General features: G+C 39.5%; 1 protein-coding gene across 6 annotated transcripts in view; it reads right to left on the bottom strand.

The window, feature by feature from the left end:
• Positions 1 to 12,294, bottom strand: part of LOC139375487 (protein Jade-1-like) — a 96,921-nt gene that overhangs the window by 50,092 nt on the left and 34,535 nt on the right. For all 6 annotated transcript variants that reach the window (XM_071117322.1, XM_071117320.1, XM_071117319.1 and 3 more), the window contains 2 exons: positions 2,417 to 2,601; positions 1,543 to 1,754 (listed from right to left, as the gene is read on the bottom strand). In XM_071117322.1, the coding sequence (XP_070973423.1) occupies positions 1,543 to 1,754; positions 2,417 to 2,601 (397 nt within the window). The remainder of the gene's footprint in view (positions 1 to 1,542; positions 1,755 to 2,416; positions 2,602 to 12,294) is intronic.

Raw genomic sequence — 12,294 nt, 5'->3', positions numbered from 1 at the left:
TTTACCCATTGGTGAGGTTGTTAGGAGTGAGATAATGCTGAGGGTTGTTAGGAGTGAGATAATGCTGAGGTTGTTTGGAGTGAGATAATGCTGAGGTTGTTTGGAGTGTGAAGTGTGATGGATGTGACATCCATGCTGAGAAGAAGCCCTTTACATCAGAGTTGTTTGTCCCTGTTGAAATACAAGACTATATACTCTTCAGGAAAGTATTGCATCTCAAGTCTCCATTGAATAGACACTGATTCCAACATCGACATTTTTTATAAAGTAGTAAAATAACTAAATGTATCCACCAATCCAAAAAGGGGAATAGGCGGGAGCTTGACAGGCCGCCGTTCTGCTCTGTGGACAACAAATCCCACTGTTAGGGAGGCGACTCATCTCATCTGCTCCTTCCATAGAGGGACTAGTGTCTGCTGGTTTTTGTTTTTTCTTTTCAATTAAGACCTAGACAACCAGGTGAGGGGAGATCCTTACTAATCAGTGACCTAGACAACCAGGTGAGGGGAGATCCTTACTAATCAGTGACCTAGACAACCAGGTGAGGGGAGATCCTTACTAATCAGTGACCTTAATTTATCAATCATGTACAAGGAAAGAGAGAGATGAACCTGGAGAAGAGTCCCCTAAGCAAGCTGGTCCTGGGGCTCTGTTCACAAACACAAACACACCCTACAGAGCCCCAGGACAACAGCACAATTAGATCCAACCAAATCATGAGAAAACAAAAAGATAATTACTTAACACATTGGAAAGAATTAACAAAAAAACAGAGCAAACTAGAATGCTATTTGGCCCTACACAGAGAGTACACAGCGGCAGAATACCTGACCACTGTGACTGACCCAAAATTAAGGAAAGCTTTGACTATGTACAGACTCAGTGAGCATAGCCTTGCTATTGAGAAAGGCCGCCGTAGGCAGACATGGCTCTCAAGAGAAGACAGGCTATGTGCCCACTGCCCACAAAATGAGGTGGAAACTGAGCTGCACTTCCTAACCTCCTGCCCAATGTATGACCATATTAGAGAGACATATTTCCCTCAGATTACACAGATCCACAAAGAATTCGAAAACTCCCATATCTACTGGGTGAAATTCCACAGTGTGCCATCACAGCAGCAAGATTTGTGACCTGTTGCCACGAGAAAAGGGCAACCAGTGAAGAACAAACACCATTGTAAATACAACCCATATTTATGCTTATTTATTTTATCTTGTGTCCTTTAACCATTTGTACATTGTTAAAACACTGTATATATATATATATATATAATATGACATTTGTAATGTCTTTACTGTTTTGAAACCTCTGTATGTGTAATGTTTACTGTTAATGTTTGTTGTTTTTCACTTTATATATTCACTTTGTATGTTGTCTACCTCACTTGCTTTGGCAATGTTAACACATGTTTCCCATGCCAATAAAGCCCTTGAATTGAATTGAATTGAAAGAGGAAACCCCACAGAGACTCAGTCCTCTGGGATGAGTTGGACGCGTGGATGCGTGCTAGGGCAATAACGCTGGATTACAGAACCGTACCTGGTGAACACAGATGTTGCACTTGTCACAGAAAACCATCTCGTTGTTGTCCTCGCTGTCAGGTGACCGACAGATGTCACACACAACATCCTCGTCGTACTCCATGCCAAGCCCCTCCTCCGTTGCCATGGCATGGCTCATTCTGTCATAGCAACGCCTCTCAAACTCCTCCATCACTCTCTCCATGGTCATCTCGTCCAGCAGCACCATGCCTGGAGAACAGATAACATTAAACACTGCACAGCGCTGGACCACGACACAGTCGATACTACACAGCGCTGAATCAAGACAGTCGATACTACACAGCGCTGAATCAAGACAGTCGATACTACACAGCGCTGAATCAAGACAGTCGATACTACACAGCGCTGAACCACGACACAGTCGATACTACACAGCGCTGAACCACGACACAGTCGATACTACACAGCGCTGAACCAAGACAGTCGATACTACACAGCGCTGAACCACGACACAGTCGATACTACACAGCGCTGAACCACGACACAGTCGATACTACACAGCGCTGAACCAAGACAGTCGATACTACACAGCGCTGAACCACGACACAGTCGATACTACACAGCGCTGAACCAAGACAGTCGATACTACACAGCGCTGAACCACGACACAGTCGATACTACACAGCGCTGAATCAAGACAGTCGATACTACACAGCGCTGAATCAAGACAGTCGATACTACACAGCGCTGAACCAAGACAGTCGATACTACACAGCGCTGAACCACGACACAGTCGATACTACACAGCGCTGAACCAAGACACAGTCAATACTACACAGCGCTGAACCACGACACAGTCAATACTACACAGTAAGCTGTACAACCGTAGATGAGGGGGTAAATCTACTGACCCATCAGAGTGAACTGCTGGTTGATGAGCTCCAGCCAGGCCACGTCAGTGTCGTTGAGGTCGTAACGACACGTCCCCTCAGCCAGGGTCTGGATGTCCACGTACCCCAGCGCCCCTGAACACCCCGAACGGATCCACTTCTTAGGCGTCGAGAACATCACCTCCATCCCCCGCTCAGCCACTCCCCTATAGAGCAGAGATATGATTAAAGAGTTAGATATGACGAGAGAGCAGAGATGGTTAGATATGACTAGAGAACAGAGATATGACTAGAGAACAGAGATATACTAGAGAACAGATATATGACTAGAGAACAGATATATACTAGAGAACAGATATATGACTAGAGAACAGAGATAGTTAGATATGACTAGAGAACAGAGATGGTTAGATATGACTAGAGAACAGAGATATACTAGAGAACAGATATATACTAGAGAACAGATATATGACTAGAGAACAGAGATAGTTAGATATGACTAGAGAACAGAGATATACTAGAGAACAGATATATACTAGAGAACAGATATATGACTAGAGAACAGAGATAGTTAGATATGACTAGAGAACAGAGATGGTTAGATATGACTAGAGAACAGAGATGGTTAGATATGACTAGAGAACAGAGATGGTTAGATATGATTAGAGAACAGAGATGGTTAGATATGATTAGAGAACAGAGATGGTTAGATATGATTAGAGAACAGAGATGGTCAGATATGACTAAAGAACAGAGATGGTCAGATATGACTAGAGAACAGAGATGGTCAGATATGACTAGAGAACAGAGATATGACTAGAGAACAGAGATATGACTAGAGAACAGATATATGACTAGAGAACAGAGATGGTTAGATATGACTAGAGAACAGAGATGATCAGATATGACTAGAGAACAGAGATATGACTACAGAACAGAGATATGACTAGAGAACAGAGATGGTCAGATATGACTAGAGAACAGAGATATGACTAGAGAACAGAGATGGTTAGATATGACTAGAGAACAGAGATGGTTAGATATGACTAGAGAACAGAGATGGTCAGATATGACTAGAGAACAGAGATGGTCAGTTTTGACTAGAGAACAGAGATATGACTAGAGAACAGAGATGGTTAGATATGACTAGAGAACAGAGATGGTCAGATATGACTAGAGAACAGAGATGGTTAGATATGACTAGAGAACAGAGATGGTCAGATATGACTAGAGAACAGAGATGTTTAGATATGACTAGAGAACAGAGATGGTTAGATATGACTAGAGAACAGAGATGGTTAGATATGACTAGAGAACAGAGATGGTCAGATATGACTAGAGAACAGAGATATGATTAGAGAACAGATATGGTTAGATATGACTAGAGAACAGAGATGGTCAGATATAACTAGAGAACAGAGATATGACTAGAGAACAGAGATATGACTAGAAAACAGAGATGGTTAGATAAGACTAGAGAAGAGAGATGGTTAGATATGACTAGAGAACAGAGATGGTCAGATATGACTAGAGAACAGAGATATGACTAGAGAACAGAGATGGTTAGATATGACTAGAGAACAGAGATATTACTAGAGAACAGAGATGGTTAGATATGACTAGAGAGCAGAGATGGTTAGATATGACTAGAGAGCAGAGATGGTTAGATATGACTAGAGAGCAGAGATGGTTAGATATGACTAGAGAGCAGAGATGGTTAGATATGACTAGAGAGCAGAGATGGTTAGATATGACTAGAGAGCAGAGATGGTTAGATATGACTAGAGAACAGAGATGGTCAGATATGACTTGAGAACAGAGATGGTCAGATATGAAGTGAGAACAGGGATATGACTAGAGAACAGAGATGGTTAGATATGACTAGAGAACAGAGATATGACTAGAGAACAGAGATGGTCAGATATGACTAGAGAACAGAGATGGTAAGATATGACTAGAGAACAGAGATATGACTAGAGAACAGAGATGGTTAGATATGACTAGAGAACAGAGATGGTCAGATATGACTAGAGAACAGAGATGGTTAGAAATGACTAGAGAACAGAGATATGACTAGAGAGCAGAGATGGTTAGATATGACTAGAGAACAGAGATGGTTAGATATGACTAGAGAGCAGAGATGGTTAGATATGACTAGAGAGCAGAGATGGTTAGATATGACTAGAGAGCAGAGATGGTTAGATATGACTAGAGAACAGAGATGGTTAGATATGACTAGAGAGCAGAGATGGTTAGATATGACTAGAGAGCAGAGATGGTTAGATATGACTAGAGAACAGAGATGGTCAGATATGACTAGAGAACAGAGATATGACTAGAGAACAGAGATGGTTAGATATGACTAGAGAACAGAGATGGTTAGATATGACTAGAGAACAGAGATGTTCAGATATGACTAGAGAACAGAGATATGACTAGAGAACAGAGATGGTTAGATATGACTAGAGAACAGAGATGGTTAGATATGACTAGAGAACAGAGATATGATTAGAGAACAGATATGGTTAGATATGACTAGAGAACAGAGATGGTTTGATATGATTAGAAAACAGACATGGTTAGATATGACTAGAGAACAGAGATGGTTAGATATGACTAGAGAGCAGAGATGGTTAGATATGACTAGAGAGCAGAGATGGTTAGATATGACTAGAGAGCAGAGATGGTTAGATATGACTAGAGAACAGAGATGGTTTGATATGATTAGAGAACAGAGATGGTTAGATATGATTAGAGAACAGAGATGGTTAGATATGACTAGAGAACAGAGATGGTCAGATATGACTAGAGAACAGAGATGGTTAGATATGACTAGAGAACAGAGATGGTCAGATATGACTAGAGAACAGAGATGGTCAGATATGACTAGAGAACAGAGATGGTCAGATATGACTAGAGAACAGAGATATGACTAGAGGACAGAGATGGTTAGATATGACTAGAGAACAGAGATATGACTAGAGAACAGAGATAGTTAGATATGACTAGAGAACAGAGATGGTCAGATATGACTAGAGAACAGAGATGGTCAGATATGACTAGAGAACAGAGATGGTTAGATATGACTAGAGAACAGAGATATGACTAGAGAACAGAGATGGTTAGATATGACTAGAGAACAGAGATATGACTAGAGAACAGAGATGGTTAGATATGACTAGAGAGCAGAGATGGTTAGATATTACTAGAGAGCAGAGATGGTTAGATATGACTAGAGAGCAGAGATGGTTAGATATGACTAGAGAGCAGAGATGGTTATATATGACTAGAGAACAGAGATGGTCAGATATGACTAGAGAACAGAGATGGTCAGATATGATTAGAGAACAGAGATGGTCAGATATGACTAGAGAACAGAGATATGACTAGAGAACAGAGATGGTCAGATATGACTAGAGAACAGAGATGGTCAGATATGACTAGAGAACAGATATGGTTAGATATGACTCGAGAACAGAGATATGACTAGAGAACAGAGATATGACTAGAGAACAGAGATATGACTAGAGAACAGAGATGGTTAGATATGACTAGAGAACAGCGATGGTCAGATATGACTAGAGAACAGAGATAGTTAGATATGACTAGAGAGCAGAAATTGTTAGATATGACTAGAGAGCAGAGATGGTTAGATATGACTAGAGAGCAGAGATGGTTAGATATGACTAGAGAACAGAGATGGTCAGATATGACTAGAGAACAGAGATATGACTAGAGAACAGAGATGGTTAGATATGACTAGAGAGCAGAGATGGTTAGATATGACTAGAGAGCAGAGATGGTTAGATATGACTAGAGAGCAGAGATGGTTATATATGACTAGATAACAGAGATGGTCAGATATGAATAGAGAACAGAGATGGTCAGATATGATTAGAGAACAGAGATGGTCAGATATGACTAGAGAACAGAGATATGACTAGAGAACAGAGATGGTCAGATATGACTAGAGAACAGAGATGGTCAGATATGACTAGAGAATAGATATGGTTAGATATGACTAGAGAACAGAGATGGTCAGATATGACTCGAGAACAGAGATATGACTAGAGAACAGAGATATGACTAGAGAACAGAGATATGACTAGAGAACAGAGATGGTTAGATATGACTAGAGAACAGAGATGGTCAGATATGACTAGAGAACAGAGATGGTTAGATATGACTAGAGAACAGAGATATACTAGAGAACAGATATATACTAGAGAACAGATATATGACTAGAGAACAGAGATAGTTAGATATGACTAGAGAACAGAGATATACTAGAGAACAGATATATACTAGAGAACAGATATATGACTAGAGAACAGAGATATACTAGAGAACAGATATATACTAGAGAACAGATATATGACTAGAGAACAGAGATAGTTAGATATGACTAGAGAACAGATATATACTAGAGAACAGATATATGACTAGAGAACAGAGATAGTTAGATATGACTAGAGAACAGAGATGGTTAGATATGACTAGAGAACAGAGATGGTTAGATATGACTAGAGAACAGAGATGGTTAGATATGACTAGAGAACAGAGATGGTTAGATATGATTAGAGAACAGAGATGGTTAGATATGATTAGAGAACAGAGATGGTTAGATATGATTAGAGAACAGAGATGGTTAGATATGATTAGAGAACAGAGATGGTCAGATATGACTAAAGAACAGAGATGGTCAGATATGACTAGAGAACAGAGATGGTCAGATATGACTAGAGAACAGAGATATGACTAGAGAACAGAGATATGACTAGAGAACAGATATATGACTAGAGAACAGAGATGGTTAGATATGACTAGAGAACAGAGATGATCAGATATGACTAGAGAACAGAGATATGACTACAGAACAGAGATATGACTAGAGAACAGAGATGGTCAGATATGACTAGAGAACAGAGATGGTCAGTTTTGACTAGAGAACAGAGATATGACTAGAGAACAGAGATGGTTAGATATGACTAGAGAACAGAGATGGTCAGATATGACTAGAGAACAGAGATGGTTAGATATGACTAGAGAACAGAGATGGTCAGATATGACTAGAGAACAGAGATGGTTAGATATGACTAGAGAACAGAGATGGTTAGATATGACTAGAGAACAGAGATGGTTAGATATGACTAGAGAACAGAGATGGTCAGATATGACTAGAGAACAGAGATGGTTAGATATGACTAGAGAACAGAGATGGTCAGATATGACTAGAGAACAGAGATGGTTAGATATGACTAGAGAACAGAGATGGTTAGATATGACTAGAGAACAGAGATGGTTAGATATGACTAGAGAACAGAGATGGTCAGATATGACTAGAGAACAGAGATATGATTAGAGAACAGATATGGTTAGATATGACTAGAGAACAGAGATGGTCAGATATGACTAGAGAACAGAGATGATCAGATATAACTAGAGAACAGAGATATGACTAGAGAACAGAGATATGACTAGAAAACAGAGATGGTTAGATAAGACTAGAGAAGAGAGATGGTTAGATATGACTAGAGAACAGAGATGGTCAGATATGACTAGAGAACAGAGATATGACTAGAGAACAGAGATGGTTAGATATGACTAGAGAGCAGAGATGGTTAGATATGACTAGAGAGCAGAGATGGTTAGATATGACTAGAGAGCAGAGATGGTTAGATATGACTAGAGAGCAGAGATGGTTAGATATGACTAGAGAGCAGAGATGGTTAGATATGACTAGAGAGCAGAGATGGTCAGATATGACTTGAGAACAGAGATATGACTAGAGAACAGAGATGGTCAGATATGACTCGAGAACAGAGATGGTCAGATATGACTCGAGAACAGAGATATGACTAGAGAACAGAGATGGTTAGATATGACTAGAGAACAGAGATATGACTAGAGAACAGAGATGGTCAGATATGACTAGAGAACAGAGATGGTCAGATATGACTAGAGAACAGAGATATGACTAGAGAACAGAGATGGTTAGATATGACTAGAGAACAGAGATGGTCAGATATGACTAGAGAACAGAGATGGTCAGAAATGACTAGAGAACAGAGATATGACTAGAGAGCAGAGATGGTTAGATATGACTAGAGAACAGAGATGGTTAGATATGACTAGAGAGCAGAGATGGTTAGATATGACTAGAGAGCAGAGATGGTTAGATATGACTAGAGAGCAGAGATGGTTAGATATGACTAGAGAGCAGAGATGGTTAGATATGACTAGAGAGCAGAGATGGTTAGATATGACTAGAGAGCAGAGATGGTTAGATATGACTAGAGAACAGAGATGGTCAGATATGACTAGAGAACAGAGATATGACTAGAGAACAGAGATGGTTAGATATGACTAGAGAACAGAGATGGTTAGATATGACTAGAGAACAGAGATGTTCAGATATGACTAGAGAACAGAGATATGACTAGAGAACAGAGATGGTTAGATATGACTAGAGAACAGAGATATGACTAGAGAACAGAGATGGTCAGATATGACTAGAGAACAGAGATGGTCAGATATGACTAGAGAACAGAGATATGACTAGAGAACAGAGATGGTTAGATATGACTAGAGAACAGAGATGGTCAGATATGACTAGAGAACAGAGATGGTCAGAAATGATTAGAGAACAGAGATATGACTAGAGAGCAGAGATGGTTAGATATGACTAGAGAACAGAGATGGTTAGATATGACTAGAGAGCAGAGATGGTTAGATATGACTAGAGAGCAGAGATGGTTAGATATGACTAGAGAGCAGAGATGGTTAGATATGACTAGAGAGCAGAGATGGTTAGATATGACTAGAGAGCAGAGATGGTTAGATATGACTAGAGAGCAGAGATGGTTAGATATGACTAGAGAACAGAGATGGTCAGATATGACTAGAGAACAGAGATATGACTAGAGAACAGAGATGGTTAGATATGACTAGAGAACAGAGATGGTTAGATATGACTAGAGAACAGAGATGTTCAGATATGACTAGAGAACAGAGATATGACTAGAGAACAGAGATGGTTAGATATGACTAGAGGACAGAGATGGTTAGATATGACTAGAGAACAGAGATATGATTAGAGAACAGATATGGTTAGATATGACTAGAGAACAGAGATGGTTTGATATGATTAGAAAACAGATATGGTTAGATATGACTAGAGAACAGAGATGGTCAGATATGACTCGAGAACAGAGATATGACTAGAGAACAGAGATGGTTAGATATGACTAGAGAGCAGAGATGGTTAGATATGACTAGAGAGCAGAGATGGTTAGATATGACTAGAGAACAGAGATGGTTTGATATGATTAGAGAACAGAGATGGTTTGATATGATTAGAGAACAGAGATGGTTAGATATGACTAGAGAACAGAGATGGTCAGATATGACTAGAGAACAGAGATGGTTAGATATGACTAGAGAACAGAGATGGTCAGATATGACTAGAGAACAGAGATGGTCAGATATGACTAGAGAACAGAGATATGACTAGAGGACAGAGATGGTTAGATATGACTAGAGAACAGAGATATGACTAGAGAACAGAGATGGTCAGATATGACTAGAGAACAGAGATGGTTAGATATGACTAGAGAACAGAGATGGTCAGATATGACTAGAGAACAGAGATATGACTAGAGAACAGAGATGGTTAGATATGACTAGAGAACAGAGATGGTTAGATATGACTAGAGAGCAGAGATGGTTAGATATTACTAGAGAGCAGAGATGGTTAGATATGACTAGAGAGCAGAGATGGTTAGATATGACTAGAGAGCAGAGATGGTTATATATGACTAGAGAACAGAGATGGTCAGATATGACTAGAGAACAGAGATGGTCAGATATGATTAGAGAACAGAGATGGTCAGATATGACTAGAGAACAGATATGGTTAGATATGACTAGAGAACAGAGATATGACTAGAGAACAGAGATGGTTAGATATGACTAGAGAACAGAGATATGACTAGAGAACAGAGATATGACTAGAGAACAGAGATGGTTAGATATGACTAGAGAACAGCGATGGTCAGATATGACTAGAGAACAGAGATATGACTAGAGAACAGAGATAGTTAGATATGACTAGAGAGCATAAATTGTTAGATATGACTAGAGAGCAGAGATGGTTAGATATGACTAGAGAGCAGAGATGGTTAGATATGACTAGAGAGCAGAGATGGTTAGATATGACTAGAGAGCAGAGATGGTTAGATATGACTAGAGAACAGAGATGGTCAGATATGACTAGAGAACAGATATGGTTAGATATGACTAGAGAACAGAGATGGTCAGATATGACTCGAGAACAGAGATATGACTAGAGAACAGAGATATGACTAGAGAACAGACATGGTTAGATATGACTAGAGAACAGAGATATGACTAGAGAACAGAGATGGTTAGATATGACTAGAGAACAGAGATGGTCAGATATGACTAGAGAACAGAGATGGTCAGATATGACTAGAGAACAGAGATATGACTAGAGAACAGAGATGGTTAGATATGACTAGAGAACAGAGATATGACTAGAGAACAGAGATGGTTAGATATGACTAGAGAACAGAGATGGTCAGATATGACTAGAGAACAGAGATATGACTAGAGAACAGAGATGGTTAGATATGACTAGAGAGCAGAGATGGTTAGATATGACTAGAGAGCAGAGATGGTTAGATATGACTAGAGAGCAGAGATGGTTATATATGACTAGAGAACAGAGATGGTCAGATATGACTAGAGAACAGAGATGGTCAGATATGATTAGAGAACAGAGATGGTCAGATATGACTAGAGAACAGAGATATGACTAGAGAACAGAGATGGTCAGATATGACTAGAGAACAGAGATGGTCAGATATGACTAGAGAACAGATATGGTTAGATATGACTAGAGAACAGAGATGGTCAGATATGACTCGAGAACAGAGATATGACTAGAGAACAGAGATATGACTAGAGAACAGAGATATGACTAGAGAACAGAGATGATTAGATATGACTAGAGAACAGAGATGGTCAGATATGACTAGAGAACAGAGATATGACTAGAGAACAGAGATAGTTAGATATGACTAGAGAGCAGAAATGGTTAGATATGACTAGAGAGCAGAGATGGTTAGATATGACTAGAGAGCAGCGATGGTTAGATATGACTAGAGAGCAGAGATGGTTAGATATGACTAGAGAGCAGAGATGGTTAGATATGATTAGAGAACAGAGATGGTCAGATATGACTAGAGAACAGAGATATGACTAGAGAACAGAGATGGTCAGATATGACTAGAGAACAGAGATGGTCAGATATGACTAGAGAACAGATATGGTCAGAGATGGTCAGATATGACTCGAGAACAGAGATATGACTAGAGAACAGAGATGGTTAGATATGACTAGAGAACAGAGATGGTCAGATATGACTAGAGAACAGAGATGGTTAGATATGACTAGAGAGCAGAGATGGTTAGATATGACTAGAGAACAGAGATGGTTTGATATGATTAGAGAACAGAGATGGTTTGATATGATTAGAGAACAGAGATGGTTAGATATGACTAGAGAACAGAGATGGTCAGATATGACTAGAGAACAGAGATGGTTAGATATGACTAGAGAACAGAGATGGTCAGATATGACTAGAGAACAGAGATGGTCAGATATGACTAGAGAACAGAGATGGTCAGATATGACTAGAGAACAGAGATATGACTAGAGGACAGAGATGGTTAGATATGACTAGAGAACAGAGATATGACTAGAGAACAGAGATAGTTAGATATGACTAGAGAACAGAGATGGTTAGATATGACTAGAGAGCAGAGATGGTTAGATATGACTAGAGAGCAGAGATGGTTAGATATGACTAGAGAGCA

The sequence above is a fragment of the Oncorhynchus clarkii genome, chromosome 19 (genome assembly GCF_045791955.1).
Source record: "Oncorhynchus clarkii lewisi isolate Uvic-CL-2024 chromosome 19, UVic_Ocla_1.0, whole genome shotgun sequence".
Classification (NCBI taxonomy): domain Eukaryota; kingdom Metazoa; phylum Chordata; class Actinopteri; order Salmoniformes; family Salmonidae; genus Oncorhynchus; species Oncorhynchus clarkii.
This window is presented reverse-complemented; position numbering and strand designations above follow the sequence as displayed.